Source organism: Strongylocentrotus purpuratus, unplaced genomic scaffold (genome assembly GCF_000002235.5).
Source record: "Strongylocentrotus purpuratus isolate Spur 01 unplaced genomic scaffold, Spur_5.0 spur5_scaffold_16, whole genome shotgun sequence".
NCBI classification, from domain to species: domain Eukaryota; kingdom Metazoa; phylum Echinodermata; class Echinoidea; order Camarodonta; family Strongylocentrotidae; genus Strongylocentrotus; species Strongylocentrotus purpuratus.
Window position 1 is genome coordinate 8815668 of NW_022145601.1, and position 17578 is coordinate 8833245.

The 17578-nt window shown below is 36.6% G+C and overlaps 1 protein-coding gene across 13 annotated transcripts in view; it reads right to left on the minus strand.

Moving 5' to 3' along the window:
• Positions 1-17578, minus strand: part of LOC576875 (kinesin-like protein KIF1A) — a 136856-nt gene that overhangs the window by 54986 nt on the left and 64292 nt on the right. For 10 of the 13 annotated variants that reach the window (XM_030986722.1, XM_030986716.1, XM_030986721.1 and 7 more), the window contains exons 8-13: positions 15422-15487; positions 14537-14572; positions 9678-9698; positions 1157-1314; positions 508-757; positions 50-129 (exon numbers count right to left, since the gene is read on the minus strand). In XM_030986722.1, the coding sequence (XP_030842582.1) occupies positions 50-129; positions 508-757; positions 1157-1314; positions 9678-9698; positions 14537-14572; positions 15422-15487 (611 nt within the window). The remainder of the gene's footprint in view (positions 1-49; positions 130-507; positions 758-1156; positions 1315-9677; positions 9699-14536; positions 14573-15421; positions 15488-17578) is intronic. The other 3 variants (XM_030986718.1, XM_030986715.1, XM_030986719.1) reach the window with 3 other exon arrangements.

Below are 17578 nucleotides of genomic sequence, written 5' to 3' on the forward strand. Positions count from 1 at the left end.
TTTAAGTACTGTACATACTTGGAGAAAACAAATTTTCCAGGGGACCTACCTCTGTAACCTGATGGCCTCTGTCTTCTTGAGTTTCTCTTCCCATGTTTCATTCAGCTCGGCTATCAACTTCTCAGATTCCTACACAAACAACACCCAAAACAATGAAAATCACTGAGCTCTGTGTTACAAGATACAGAAATATGAAGCGCAATACACTTTACATCATGAAGACGAAAAAAAAAAAACTCGCCGGTTTTGAAGCGAGATATCTGAACGATCCTTAAGACCCCAATGCAGAAGTCTACAGTCAAACTACATGTATAGTGAGTACAGTAAACCAAGAAAATTTCAAGCACATGAAATTCTAGCCACATTTCCAAAAAGTTACGATTTGGTAGAGTCTCATGCTGCAATAGAATTAATCATAACTTGCTGAGTACTGTATCATTGCGATTCAAGAAAGTTGAAGAATGTCATGAAAGTCTTAGATTTTACAAGTAAAGAGTTAGACATCACCTTTATTCTATCCATCGCATCTTCTTTGACAGGAAGCTGGATCTTCTGGGGCATGGAAAGGTTTGGATTGGTGGCAGCGTTGACGTTGCTCACAAAGTTGTTGAGGTTGTTGGTGTCAACGTCGATGCCCTCCGTCTTGAGGATGACCTTCAGCCGATTGACCTCTTCCTTGAGTTCACGGATGAGACGGGCGTTGGGATCCTCGTTGACGATAGCCTTGCAGACGATGTTCTTGGCCCTGTCTGCATATCTGTGGAAAGTAGCAGGCAAAAAATTGGAGCACAAAGCGCTTTAAATAACTCTTCTAAGCTTAATGGTCTAAATATTAAGAAACTGGCTCAGGTAAACAACTAAAAAGACATTCATCATCTTACAGGGTCCCCTTTTCTCTCTTAGGTATTGAGTGGCAAGTGTAGATTAATGCCTTGCCAAAGGACATTAGTGCTGTGTCAGGGATCTATCCCACAACCTTTGAATTTCAAGTCAAGTGCTTAAACCACTGGATTGCTCTGGAGTAGTCTCCTTGATAAGTAACATTTCTATCAATCCTTTAAAAACATCAAATGAATGTAAAATGTTAATTTCTCTGAAACATAACAAACGGTCCTGAGTCAACAAAAAGAAAAATTGTGGAAAATATCCTCTTTACCTGAGCGTACTTAGTGTCTCATCGTAGTTGATATCGGCCGGACTTAGAGCGGCAATCATGGCCGTCTTGGAATTTCCTCCAAGGTTCTCTCGGAGTAGCCATGTTAGAACGGAATCTCGGTATGGAATGAAGTCTGACTTCTTCTTCTTCTTACTTGCCTGTTTAAAAAGAAAACGAACGTGAGAGCAAAAAAGTTGAGTCAATTTATTGCACAGTGTCATCTTTACCGAGGTTTATGCATTATCTTTCTATCAGGAATGTCATCAATTCCACATGATATATAAGCAGAAAGATAGCAAACTTCACAGAAAATGGGAGTCAATTGCTGTTGCAGTACATCATTCAGGAAAAGAATGATTTACTTGAAAATCAGTATGAAAGTCTTTAAATTGGCAATGCAGATGGGAAATTATAATCACTATATTCATGATCAAGTTGACAATTTTGGTGCATTTTGTAATTTTCAATGAGAAAATGATTGTTCATTGACTGCTCATCTTAATTTGCTACATACATATTTTAGACAGTGTATATGTACCCCGATCAAGACGATCAAGACATTACCAAAATATGTTACCTATTTAGATAACCAACCAAAAGTGAAAAGTGAAATATACATGTTCATGTACATGTACTTACAGTATATTGAAAACTGCTACAATAAGTGCATGTACATGCTGCATGATTGCATAATTGATGTTCTCGTACATTATGAAGTACAATTCCACATGCATCAAATTTCATGCTCATTCAATGTCTTGAATTGAGTGTAAATAGCACAACAATAAAAAAGAAGCAAATAAGCACTTTCAATTAGACAGAAAGCTAATCTTCACATACATGCAACTGTTATAAGTTAGAATGTTTGTGATAAGGCAGGATTCAAACATGAATACACATGCTACATCACAGGCCCTTTATCAAAGCAAAGGCCAAATGCTGTGTATACATTTAGACGCCATCATGCAAAGATTACTTTAAAATGTTTGAGCGGCTTTATAAACCAGCGCCCGATTACCTTCATGCACTCATACAATACACACTGTGCATGTGTGAAGCTAATAATGTCTACCTGTCGTGACACCGTGAGCACCGAGCTAGCTTAACGGCATATAAGCATACCAGGTTCTATACCCATACACACACGCATGGAGTATACATTGATCCAATCATACATGCATCATTCATGCATGCTCGGCGGTGGGTAAATGGCATCGTCGTGGAGAATGCGCCGTGGCAACCAATTAGCTAAAAACGGACGTAATTCTCACGAGGTGAAATAACACGTTTTAAAGTAAGACTGATGATATTAGGATGGCTTAGCTAATCACAGCGGTCATTTGAATTCTTATCAAATGTGTGTTTCCAACATCAGTGGTTGTCCAGAGCAAATGAATACTAGCCCCAAGATGGAAAATACTGAAATAAAAATGCATTCAAAGGATTTATGATCACTCTATCAAAACAAGTAGTCTTCTGACTTTAGATGTAGTCCTTCATATTTGATAATAAGTCCTGTATCTAGCCCTCTTATTCATGATATTAAGATTTTTGGACTACAATATATATCTAAAGTGTTTGGGATATTGATAAAAATAAACAACCGATTTATCTCAAGAAATGACACTTGTTGTTTGACTTCAGTATCACAAAAGCCATTACATAAGGCAATTAAAATTAATCAACAAATGTGAGGGTGTTTGTTTTGGTTTAGCTTACATCATTGTAAATAAACAATGGTATCATTATCACACAGGCCAATCATAATCATTCACAATACTGAGAGCGGTTGACTGTTTTCCTGATTTATGGGAAACTAAGAAGACATAGTTCTTTAATAGATGGGGCCAAAACAATACAGCTGAGGGGGTAAAAAAATAAAACAAAATGAAAAAAGGGCCTGATTTGCACCAAATATCCAAAAGTATTCATCAACTAAAAACAATTGCACATCTTTAGACAAAAAAAAAATGTTGAAAAAAAAAGGGTTGTGCTTATTCCTACAAGTACTTTTGTTACGCACAGTGTAAATCTTAAAATGTATGTGAACATACTCAAATGCATGTGATACATATTTCTATATGGAAAAAAGAAAATTGTATCTTCGTTAATCTTTATACTTCAGGCGTCATACAAAATTTTGGGTGTGTTACGAGCCCTCTATACAGGCCTATATTTTGGTGAAAGCTAGCATATGTAGCTGCCGGAGTTGCCGGCCCTCACGGGTGGCCCCCTGTGCATCATTCAAACCGGTAGAGAGAGGGCAGAATCATAACATATGGAACAGGATTGGCGTACTGCTGGAGGCGATCGCTTTATGGGAGAATTTAAAGGGTAATGAATGCATTATGAGGAAGGAAAGGGACTAATTGTGAATCATAGGGATAACGATAACAGATAAAAAGTAGAGAAGTGGGGAAGAGAGATAGAGAGAGAGGGATAGAGAGAGAGAGAGAGAGAGAGAGAGAGGGGGGGGGGGGGGTAGAGAAAGGTGTAAAGGGAGAAAAGAAAAAGGGGTATAGAGAGAGAAGGTGAGAGAGAGAGAGAGAGTGGATAGAGAGCAAGATAGAGAGAGAAGAAGAGGAGAGAGAAGGGATGAGAGGAGAAAGGAAAATACAGATATGATGAAAAGAGAAAGGGGAATACAAAACTATTAGGAAGAAATATCCTAAATACTACAGAGCTAGGGAGCAACAGGAAATAGAAACACACCATAGAGAGAGAGAGAGAAAGAATGATACAGAGATACATTTAAATGATAAGGGAAATGAAAAAAGGATAGAATTTAAAAAAAATATATAAAAGGAGGGGAGGGAATTAAAGAAGTGGAGAGATTGAAAAGCAAATACAATATACAAGGACAGAAAAAGGAAGAGAGATTTAAGAAATAAGAAAGGGGAAAGAGAAAGAGAGAGCAGAGAGGGAAGAAGAGAGACACATAAAAGAATAAGGTAAATGGATAGGAAAAGACTGAGAATAATTAGATAAGAGAGATAAAGAAATAAATTGAGAAATACAACATAAAGAAAGAGTGTTGAGGGAGAGTATACAAAAGGAAAAAGGAAAAAATAACATGAGAAAGGAGACAGTACCCCAAAAAATAAAAGATAAAGAGCGAAAAAAGAGAGAAAGACACATTTATACTGTATACAGGGACTAAGGGTTGCAGCGTTGAGACTGCCAATGCAGTACGGAGTTGATTCCCTAAATCTAATAAGCTAATCACATTGATTAATGCAATAGAAGCCACAATTCATATTTTTCTCTGGGCAAAGTTAATTTCTAACTTTGTCCCCCTCTTGAGAAATACCTACGTGCATGTTACAACCGTGACTCATGCACGAACACTCTCTACAGGGAATAATATAATATTCAATACTCGGTCAAGTCAAAGGAAAAACATCCAAGATGGCTGCCATATTATGAAATGACACAGAAAATCGGATTGCATGAAAAATTGAGACATTCTCTACATAATTGAATACATTCTCTCCCAATTTCATTTTCTTTTCATCCTGGATATTATTTAAGCATTAAAGCACATATACAATTAAATTGATAACTTGACCTTTATTATAGAGCTTAATAGTGGGTAAAACACAGGGGCATATCTAAAGGGGTGCACACGCCCCCCCCCCTGCCCCCTTATCATATGACCTTTATTATAGAGCTTAAAACACAGGGGCATATATCTAAAGGGGTGCACACCCCCCCCCCCCCCGCCCCCTTATCATATGGTGGAAAAAATAAAAATAAGATAACTAAAATGCAAGACAAAAGAAAAGGGGGAAGGGAGAAAGGAGAAAGGAGTAGGGGGAGAAAAGAGAAAGGGCGAGACAAAACATCTGGACCACCTCTCAAACCACCAATCCATTGCCTTGTGAATTTTCATTTAATTTTCAGAATAATAAGATGAGTGCACCCCACCTCACCCCTCCCCCCTAGTGCAAGTGCCCCCCCCCCCCCCCATGCATGGACCCACATTACACCACTGCTTGAACACCTTGTCCAAGTATGTAAGCTCCAAGCTAGGATAAGATTCAGGACCTTTCTCATGAAAGTCAAGTAAATTCAAATGTTCCCAGACACCCTAAAATTGTTTAACATCTACTCAAGATATGTTGTCCTATAAAATGATGTTTCTATGACATGTCTGTATTAGGTGGCACTCTACCGGTTAAAAAATTGAGTTCTGGTTATGCCACTGTACTTTGAATAGAACCGCCGGGAAGCAGTTGAAAGAGGTTGATTATATAGCACAAGAGAAATTTTCATCACTGTGAAGTGTTGGATGAACTAAAATGATTCTAAATTGCCTCAGTTTGGCTGAAAATCACATAAACTGTACACAGGAATATGCACTGCACAATCATGTGGCATGAAGCTTCGGTCCACATATTTTGACAGTTATTTCTTGTCATACTTTGAATAAGAGGGCATTTGAAGAGCAGTCCTTTTCAGGAGACATTCATTTTTCTATTGAATGCAATTTTTTCTTCTAAAGTTCTGCATTCTGCACCTTATATCCCCTGATATTGTCAAAAGCTTTCATCTCATGGTTCAATTAGCAGTTGTTTTGTACGACTAAGGATATTTTTCAACGATAGAGCTACTCAATGGTCTTCCCTAATTATTGAATAACTCCATGACTAAAAATAAATTGAGAATGGCTTCCATAATTAATGTGTTCTGTACACATGAATGCTAATTGTGCATCGGTTTCAGCTGATTGGAATTCACCACATTAATAGGTGGGAGATAAGAAAAGCCTCCATATGTTGACAAAGTTGTAGCCCACACTTTCATAACCATGCAAAGGCTATGAAATACACTTTGGAGCAAGTGAGATGTCATTACAATAAATATTGTGTATTTCTGTATAATGTATGAGTATGTATTCTTTCAGTTTTTGCAGAGCTAAATCACTCACTGCCCCCTCATTTTTTTCCACCGCTGCAACCTAACTCCTATGCAGGATTAGGGTACCCCCGCAGATTGGTAATGTTATAACCGATAGAGTCGTAAACAGGATTGTGCATTCTGCTGCACCAATAGCCGCTAGAGTCTAGACAGAAACGTGTGAAAAACCCTATCCGATTCCAACTAAACGAACCAAACCGATCGTTTTTGCCTGATTAATTATGATAAAGGCGGTAGAAATCACATCAATTCAAGATGTCATTTCAAGCACACCATGGGTATAGCTTGCATGGTGGCAGACAATTTTAACACAAACCTTTATCCATCATGAATAAAGCAATAGTTATCGCTTCCTTTAATTGAAAATGACTTTTGCTTTTAAAGTTATTCTCAACTGAAATTAAATTCTAGCATGCTATAGGTAGCAAATTCCACATCTGAATACCCATGATGCACTGCATACTGTTTCTACAAACATATATGTACATTTATTGTTGTTTGTTTGTTTGTTTGTTTGTTTTTTGTTTTTCTTGAAACAGAAACAAGTTAATTTGTTGTCAAGTTTGGACATAACAAAGATATTTTGCTTTCACTGTTATCCTCAACAGAATATTGAATAATTCCCGGTCAAGGGTGACAGATACCACCATAAATATATGTGGTGTACTGCATGTTACTTATATTTATTAACTTTCTTTCCTGCAACAGAAACAAATACATCCAAATGTGCTGTGAATTTTTATCCTAAAAAGATATCATTTTAAAGAGAAGTTTGATGTCGGTATGAAAGGCTATCAGAAGTGATCCTTGTAAAGAAAAACAAAGAAAGTTGCTCTATAAATGCTCTCATATTCATAATATAGATGATTCCCAGACCTCCCAGTATACCAGTTTTATGTTCTACAAAATCAACCTATACATCTTAATGTTATTACATGACTAGAACTCAACATTTCCAAAGATAAAAATCCATACTATTTATCTTGCAGTCAATATAGAAGCCTACATGTTCAATAAGGCGTTTTCTCAATGACATCTACAGCACTGTAATTAAATTTCTCGCTGCTAGTACGTTCCTCAAACTTTTCTTATTACAGACACCGGATGACACAATTGGATTTACGCATCTTGCGACACTGAGGCAGGTTGTGTATCACGTTTTTGAGACGGAATTCGCTAACATGGTTTTCATCAACGTACATGGGCCAACCCATCCTGAATTAAATGAATTACTTCTGGTGTATTTGATATGTGTCCTGCCTATGTTGCGATAACATTAACCTTTACACTGTGCAAGCCTGTTTTTAAACATGCATCACAAGTCAAATTTTGTGAGACAAGTTTAATTATGGTTCTGAGGGGGTGGGGGGGGGGGGGTACATATATAGGCCATCTTTGATACAAGCAGGGTATTTCAACTTCACAACATTGCCTTAAATTTCCAACACGTTTCTTGTAAGAAGAGAAAAAATGAGATGGAAATTAATGACTGGATGATATGAACTGTTTGGAACACAATGGGTTAAAGCCTGTCTGCACTAGTTTGGCCAGGAGAGATTAGACCACCCTGCAAGGTCACTGACAGGTGGTTATCTCATCAAATCAGCTCTCAATTAACATAAGAAAAAGAGGATCATGGGGCACCAACGCGTACCGCTTAGGCATTTTTGCTACAAGTAGTGCAGTCCCGCTCTAAGATAAGAGTAAACAGATACGAGACTGTTAACAAGAAGGTTGAGTGGCGGTAAAGGTTAGACATAATTTGTGAGATTTCTAAAGCTCATCGCACACTTTATATGATCTTCCATCGATCCGATTTTCTAAGAAACAGCAATTATATTAGATAGGGAAATCTAAACAAGCATCATCTCCCTGATTTAGGTTCTAATAGTGACAAGAATACTAAGAACTAGCATTTTAGTGCACTGCAATCTAAGCCTGCTAGTAGGAATAACAGCGGAATCAACTAAATCACAGACAATTGCTCTACTGATCTGACGTTGCTATAATTCTGAGCTGATTGAGCTTCACCTCCTCCAAAGAAGCATAAATCCCTTGAAAGTAAGATTTATTAATCATATGAATATTCAGATTAACGATCATCACTATTATACACTGTACAAACGTTCACATCAAATACTGTTGCAAATTCTTCCAACATCGGATCACAGAAAGATCATACAGTTTTTCGATGGGCTTTAGAAATGTTACAAATTATGTCTAACCTTCTTTTCGCGATAGAGTCAATTTGTTGTCATTTTGATGATTTCCAAACTTCACAATATATACCACATAATAATCAACATGATGAGCAAATAATGTACAAAAAGCAGAGTTTACAGTAGGGGAATATTATACAGCGATAATAGCTCAAATAAAAGTTACAAGAAAATAAATATACATCATCTAATTAATCTGCCTTTATAGAGCATACGTCAGAGTTGCGTATTTCAAGTAATGATATTTGTTGTACATTGTCAAAATCAAATCACAGCTTACATCCCACATGAATATACAGAGAAGATGAAACAAAATCTCTCTCTCTCTCTCTCTCCATCCCTCCTACAATCATAAAGCTTACACATTAAATCTTCCAAAGTTGACAACCCACACAGTCATGAATATTGGGCTATACCACAAAGCTTGAGATAAACCAATAAAAAATATGGCATCATGCAATAAGAATAATGTAGCTGGAAGTTAGTGCTGCTATGAATGGATTCGAGGAACATTTATGTTATAAATCTTATGAATATAAAATCAAGGTGTAAGAAAGCCTTGAAGTTCATCTTAAATAAGGTAATGGAATGGTATATGAAGAGAAATGCAATTCCATTGGCTTAAAGTAGTTCTAAATAATCATTCATGCAGTGTATTTTGGATTTGCTGGAAATCACATTCATGGTCCTGTGCTAGACATGCCAATGTATATAGGAGAACTGTATAACTCAATAACAAATAAAATAACAACATTATAAAATGACAGCTTTGAAGACTCAACAGCATAATATACCGCATGCAACACAGCACTGTGTGTATAGAAGTATTGTCCTTGTACACTTTGCAGTGTAGTACTTAAGACTAAAAGCGAATAAATTCCCTCACAAAGGTATAATCTGAGGAAGGAGGAAGATCTCCATATTGTAAATAGAAAGTGCTCGTTACGAAATCGTACAACTAAAATACTGTTTCATGTATTTATCATGCAGCTTAAAAGCATCATGAATGGCTTATAGAGATCCACCCCCCACACACACACACCCACACACCCATCCACACTCCTTCCTACTGAAGGTGGGTATAGTGCTTTAATGCTACATGTGAATATGACTAAAGCAACACTGTAAACTGTTAAATTTGCATACAAATAAAGCTAATTTAATATACAAACACATTTTTTAAAATAGCACAAATCAAGAGGCGTATACATTTAAGCAAAACTATGTGTGGCTACAGCTAAAAGACAAACTATATATCGTAAATTTGCATTCACACAACAAAATACTATTTTATCATATACAGCTTCACAAATGTCACAACACTATACATTCACAATATGCACAACATTAAATCTTTGGATACGAGATGTTACGACTCTCACCTTATCAATGGGCATACTTGACTATTGGTGTGACAATGTTAGTAGCAGAAGGAAGTAAGGAGTAATTAGAGAAAAGGTGGTTAATTGAAATGTTAAAAGGTTAATTATCAATAATATGGTGCTTTTATTAACAGTAGGCAGAGTAAAATACATATTATAATATAAATACACAACATTAAAAAATGTACAATACTTTGCTTCTGTTTATTTCTGAAGCCACCCTGCCATAGCACTGTGTTATGGCCAGGTTTCCACTGAATAATATCGTTACAGAAACTCAGTAATGCTAGCACTTTGAACACATGAGGTGAATTTAAACATGTAGGATTCCCTTCTTATTGAACATTATTTTTTTCACAGTCAAAAGCTAAAACAGAGTTTCTTTTGAACCATTCATCAAATTTATTCATAGGTATTATAAACGATGTTCTGAACATTTCCTATATTAGGTCTTTGAGTCCACCCTCAAACAATGTGGGAGGGATGCATCTCATTGAATATTGCTAAGACTTCGCATATTGTCTTTTTTTTTTAACCAGAAGGGTATTAACTCACTTCATTTTACACAGAGACAGAACTAACACTTTTCTGACTCTAAATAGATGATGTAAGAGTTTCCAAAAATGCAGGATTTCCAGTTTTTCATTGAATGTTGCATATCTTTTTGTGATTTTGGCTACAACCAACAAACGATTCTGACGATCTCTTATTAGTCTACCGAGTCTTCTGTGTAAACAAATTGTGGGGGGGGGCTACTCGACCATGCTGCAAGACAGAGCAGAAGAAAAGAGCGCATATCTTATTATAAACATGACGGAGGTGAAAGAGGAGAAGGGAACAGCCATTATTGGCAAGTGTGAGCGGAAGCTGGCCAACGAGGGCCTCCTTGACATGGTTCGGAAAATGAAAATGACGGAGGGGTAATTAAAGATACCAACATGGCCTAGCTCCAGGGAGGGAGGGCGGAAAATAAGGGCGAGGGCGAGAGCGAGGAAAGGAGAGGAGAAGGCAGACGAATGTAAAAGTAGAGAGAGAAGTAGAAGGAGAAGCGGAAGGAGAAAGAAGAATTAGGAGTGAAATCGAAAGTGAAATGTAGAAGTAGTAGACTTCTAAATGTAAAAGTAGTAGATGTAGAAGTAGTGGAAGTAGATGTAGTAGATGTAGAAGTAGTAGATATAGAAGTAGTAGATGTAGTAGAAGTAGATGTAGTAGACGTAGTAGATGTAGAAGTAGTAGATGTAGAAGTAGTAGATGTAGAAGTAGTAGAAGTAGAAGTAGTATATATAGATGTAGTAGATGTAGGAGTAATAGATGCAAAAGTAGTAAATGTAGAATTAGTGGTTATATGTAATGCAGGAGGACACTAAATTCTCTCCCCTTCCCTCTTTTTCTCCCATCCTACCACCCCCTCCCTCTCCCTTCATCTATTCCTCTCCCTTCCTTCTTTGTTCCCTTCCTCCTTCTTCCCCCCCCCCTCCTTCCTTCCCTCTCTCCCTCTTTGCTCAACCACTCTTCCCACTTTCTCTCCCTCTCTCTCACCCTCCAGAGCTCTATCGAACCACTATCCCTGAGAAGCTCTGTAAACAGAATGAAACAATCTGGTGGGTTTTGATTATCATGCTGAATCATGTCTGGCAGGTAGCCTCAAGACTGCAAGCCAAAATGGGAGGCCTGTGCGCTGGAAAACAAGTGAAATCGCATCCCAAGTAAAATGTCAATACTTTCAAATACAGGCAGCAAATTCAATCTGCCTAGGATGAGCGAATGAGACGGCTGTGGGAAAGGGAGATGGAGAGAGCATGGATTATAAGTAGGGAGGTGGAGGGAGGTGAAGGGAGGTGGATGGAGATGGAGGGAGATGGAGGGAGGAGAGAGGAGAGGAGAGAGAGAAAAGGAGAGAGAAGGAGAGAGAGAGAGGAGAGAGCATGGATTATAAGTAGGGAGGTGGAGGGAGGTGAAGGGAGGTGGATGGAGATGGAGGGAGATGGAGGGAGGAGAGAGAGAGGAGAGGAGAGAGAGAAAAGGAGAGAGAAAAGGAGAGAGAAGGAGAGAGAGAGAGAAGGAGAGAGAGAGAAAAGGAGAGAGGACAGAGAGAAGGACAGAGAGAAGGACAGAGAGAGAAAGAGAAAAGGAGAGAGAGAGAGAGAGAGAAAGAGAGAAGGAAAGAGAGAAAGAGAGAGAATGATGGGTTATGGTAACCACAGATATGTGGAAAGGCTGAGATGAGAATGTAAATTTGGCAGGAACAGTGTACGAAGAGTATGAGAGAGAATTTAAGCAGGGAAGCAAGAGGAGAGATGAGAAACAGCATAAGTATACAGAAAGAAAAATAGAAAGATAGTGAGAAAAGGCTATGGAGAGATAAAGGGGAGGAGTAGCAAGAAGAGAAAAAATGTTGAGGAAAAGGAGAAAATGAGAGAGAGAGATAGACAGAGCGCGACAAAGCAAGAGTGTTAGAGAGATAGGAGTATGAGAACAAGAACCAAAAAGCTCTTGGGAGAGATGGGGAGTATAAGACATACAAGTCAGATTCTAAGGAGTTCTGTTTCTAAGAAGACATAAGAATTGCTGATGAACCATCTCGCTTATCTGAAACTGGCTTATGGGGGATGAACATAATTCTATGCAGCTGCAATAGTACTACTCCAACATTAATCTCTGATTTATTTGCTGCAACCAGTGAACATCCATTTGCATTCCCAGATATAAAATATGGTCTGCTCAGATCCAGAAGGACTTTAGCTCCTAGAGTTAAACGCCCTTCTGGTACTCGATAGGGCCACATTTCACAAAACTTGTCATCGGTGAAAAATGACCGTTTTGTTTTAAGCTAGTGAAAATCCTTGCTTCTGATTGGTTATCAGCAGATTTGTCATTGAAAAAAAGGTTTTGTGAAACGGGTCCCGGATAATTACTATGAACAAGGGCATGCGATGACAAAAGACAATAGTACCCAATTGTTCCATGAATATGAAAATAATTCAAAAACACGAATCAAGAATGAAAGAAAGTGTGCATTAGACTACAAACTTTACAAATATCAAGAAAATTGTTGCGAAAAAAAGAAAAAAGATGGCCTAGGGTCCAAGAGGGGTTTTGGCATATCTTTTATCCTATTAGCAATGCCCTCTTTGCTCTAGGCATACTTTAAAAGGTCCATTCCCCCACATCATCCTTTAATTATAATTTAATCAGAACGAGGCATCTTCTCTGCATGTGGCTATCATCCATTATGTATGAATGCAAGCTGTAGTATGTCATATATAATAATTATTACTACTCATATAGAGCATAAATCCCTCTCATTTTCTCCTAAGACCATCATTATTTGAGTGGGAAGTAAGTTTGTTTTTTTACAATTGTGATGGTAATTGCACATGCAGAATTTCCAAGAAGACAAAATTGATTATGCTTGTTTCAGAGGTTCTCACAACATGTACTGGAAAGAGATGAGGTCATATGTGATGAATAAGAAGGTTTCTTATGAGAAGTAAAAAATAGACAAAATAGAAATGAATACAAGAAGATATTTCTGAAGAGAAAGTGGTTTATTTGGTGAGAGATTGAGACAATTGACCTTTCAAGCAGTTGCTATATAGGTGAAAGTGTAAAAGCACAGAAAATAAAATGTGAATATCACGGTGATAAATACGAAATTTGTCAATACCTAAATAGAGGAATTCTAGATTCTGCAAATAGGTCAAGAATGTTTGATATACTCTATTGAATCCAAATGTCCCTTTTCACAAATGATACATGTATAATGATATGAAGAACATGCAATGAAAGATTATTAAGATTATTACGGAAATAGAAGTATGTAAAACATCTTCTTCTTTTTTTTCTTTCTTTTTTTTTTTTTTTTGGGGGGGGGGGGGGGGGGGGCGAGGATGGAAATTAAGATAATGAGATAATTGACTCTAGTGACCACATAAGCCATTTTAAAATTGTATATTACATGATACTGACATTTAAATACTCTGAACTTCTTATCATTTGTAACATTTCCTTAAATTTTTCCAAAGCAAAATGTTTCCATCTCTAATTTCATGTAAAAATTGAAGAAAAAAATCAACTAAAATCTTTGTTGTTTTCCCCCCATTTTGTCGTTTGCATGCTAGACTTCACAACCTTTCAAAAGATTCATGTAGAAACAAGCTGATATATATAATTTATACTTGATTGATAAAAATGTAATAGCCTATAGTGTTACAGAGAAATGTGAAATGTACATAATTATAGATTGTGCAGAGGTGCCATGAAATATGTGTTTTACCATGCTTTTGAGAAGAATATTTCATGAAAATGGATACAAAGGACGAGAGTTTGATATAAAAGAAAAAGAAAAAATATTCAAGATGGTCTAATCTTCTTTCTTTCCCCTTTTCTCTTTAATACCTTGTTCACATACATGTATGATGTGTTAAACCAATTCTAAAGAAGTTGCCATGGCAAAATAAAGGATGTCAGAGTAATACATTTCACTTATTTGCATCTAACAAAACCCAGAAGTAAGTAAGCTTATGAGACATTGTTATGTGCAGAAATGTACTCTTACATCAACCTACCCTTCATCTACACATAACATGAATTTATTATGCAATGGTGGGTTTTATTTTTAAGTAGTTTAACATGTCAACTGTGAAGATTTTCTCTTAATATGCTGTACCTCATGCATTAAAAGAAGATATATCATGATTATGAAAGCTACACTAGCTTGAGTAGAGCTTGAGTAGTACATGGATATTCATGTTAGAATGATGTGCAATTATTTTCAAGAATGTATTTAATGTCATGCTTTTTACAGAATATAGATTTTGATAAGATGCAAAATGCAGAGAATGTGTTTTTGATCTTACATTCTTAATATTTCTTGGTTTCCCTGACTGTGAAGACTGAAGAAAGCAAAACAAACAAACACACAAATAAACACAAATACACACACACACACACACATGAACACACATGAACAATGTAATAAAAACTGAAAAACATTCAACACAAGTAAAATTCAGAGCTACAAACATTTGCATGGATGAGAAATTATTACATTTTAAATAATTTTACATTTTAATCTCATCAAATTAAGTATATTATTTATATACTGATAATTTAAGGGCTTTGTATGTGCTTTTTTGTATTATTAATATTATGATGTGCATATGATAAAAATAATACTTCAAATATATAAATCTTTGCAGCTAGTTCTAATTAAAACAATATTTAATTTTCAACATATCTATGGATTCACATCATAATGAGAAAGACAAGGATTTTACCTTATCAACTCAATTATTTCTCATATTTCATCCAACAAACTTCAAACAGAATCAGTCAGAATAATATATGTTAGGGTCAAAAAGACTTCTGAAATATCAGGCAATTTGAACAACCCTATCCAACAAATATTAAAGGCCGTCTGTACTAGTTTGGCCAGGGGGATAAGACAAAACAGCGTGGTCTGACTGACAGGTGGCTATCTCATCAACTCAGCTCTCAACTAACATAAGAAAAAGAGGATCATGGGGGACAAACAGTCACGGCATTGTTTTCTATATAGAGGGAGCAAGTAGCTACAAGTAGTACAGTGGGGCTTTAAAAGGTACAAACATCATAATTACCTATTTTTCCTAACACAATTTCTATGGGATGAACAACATAATATTGACATTGCACTTGATTTGTTTTCTGCACTATCTTTGCTATATTCACGACTATATGAAGTAAATCAAAGATATACTTACAAGTTCTGCTAATGCTGAAATAACTTTTCCCAAGGTGGTTAATGATTTGTTGATATTTGCTCCTTCCTGTAAAACAATGAAATGAAATGAAAATTGATTATAATCTACATTTTACCATTCAATTGCCTAGATAATTTCACTACTAGTATATATGTCTAATGTCACCCAGTATTAAAACATATTAGTACAGATAAATCCTGTGAGAAAAGATTTTCAAGCATACTGCCTTCAAGTTGTTAATTGTCTTGATGCAAACATCAAGGAAAACAAGACCTTTCAGCATTTCTTAACCCATTAATACATGAAGTACATAAGAAATTTGGTTCAAACATGTACAGCTATGTATGAGTTGAATATTTCAAGACAAACATCTTCACAAATCTCCCCTGATAAGCTGTCTTTTACTGCTCTTCCGATTACTCTTTTAACATAAATGTTTCATAAACACCTTTTTATTATCAGACTTCTTTGTCCTTTATGGAACTCCAATAGAAAAATCATAATAGCAGTTCATCTTATTTCTAAATTGGGTAATTCCGCAAAGTGGATCCCGTACGACATCCATTTATTTTTTCAAAGATTTATTGAAGAAAAAATGTTTCTATGAACATTGACAATTGAGAGGGAAACCGCTTGGACTAGGACAGCTAGAGACAGAAGAGAATGGAAATGTTATGACTTATGAGGAGGGCTTTGTCCAACGTCTGGATGAACTATAGCCTGATAGATAGATAGATAGGGAAACCAAAAAGATACATTAATATGAAAATATGAAATATGCAGATGAGAGACTCATATTGGATAAGATACATTTCATTGAACCACCTTACTCCTTCAAGATCTTGCTGATACCAATGCTAAGGTTCTTAGTCTCTCTCCAAATATACCGGTCATTCCTTGTTCTAAGCCCCGTCCCCTTCACCTGCTTCCCCCCACCCCCTCCCGCCACCTTTTTTTTCTCTCTCCCTTCCTTCCTCTCTCTATTTATCTCTTTCTCTTTTTTTTTCTCAGTCTGTCTTTTTTTAATATTCTCCCTCTCACATTCTTCTCTTTGTCTGTCTGTCTGTCCCCCTATCTCTCTCTGTCTCTGTCTCTCTCTGTCCGTCTCTCTCTCTCTCTCTCTCTTCTCTCTCTCTCTCTCTCTCTCTCTCTCTCTCTCTCTCTTTTAAAGTCTCTTTTCCTTTCAAATTCTCAAACATCACATGTTTCAGTTGAACGTCACATGTTTTCAGTTGAATGTCAATTTCTCATTTTCAGAATTCCCCAGAAGTACAGCTACTTTTACAAGTGGTTAATGAGGTTTTGTAGAGAGAAAAAAAACATGTCATTCATAATCTCCTAAATGTGGATACCTGACATTTCATAGGCTAAATATAGAGGACAATCGTTTCCAGTATGAGGTTAACTATTTTAGTTAATGGTACAAGTAAAAGACAGCCAATGATTTCTTCCTTTCCGGCCTGGTGCACGTGTCAGCAATTATGCGGCACAAGATGCCCAAAAATAGTATATTATGCAAAGAGTTCAAAATCAGGAAATCTTGTAAGGACGTCAACCCAAATACTAAAAGCATGAAGACATCTGACCAATCTTTTGGATGTGCCTTCACGGAAGAAAAGAAGAAAGAAAATATTGAAGACTTACTGAATGTCAGCTTTTATCACATCTATTAAATTATCAGAGGGGACCCTAATAATTACAAGCTCTGCTTTTACCAGGGTCTCCTCGTCTTTCTTTTAGTTAGCTATGTTTTTTTATCATTATCATAATTTGTTATTTTGCTTTGTAAATGTGTTATGATCCAATGTTATGCTCTGTATGTCATTTGAAAGAAAGACGAATAAAATCTTATCTTATCTTATCTTATCTTATCTTATCAAATCTTCATGTCATTTCTCCAAAGGTCACTGCATTGATTTATATGTATGGGACTACAATGACAGCAGTAATGGCGAGCTAAGGAGCTTTATTTGACGCGGAAGATGAAAGTGGCATCTCCTTCTTCTCCCTCGTCTCTCTAGCGCGATATGAAATGGACGTTAGCACATCAGGGAGTATCAGGTCTGCATACACACAGTGTTTCAACTCATTCAACCCACCAAATGTGACCCATTTTTATCAGTTTGTACATGAATCTGTTTTATAGGATAAGATGTC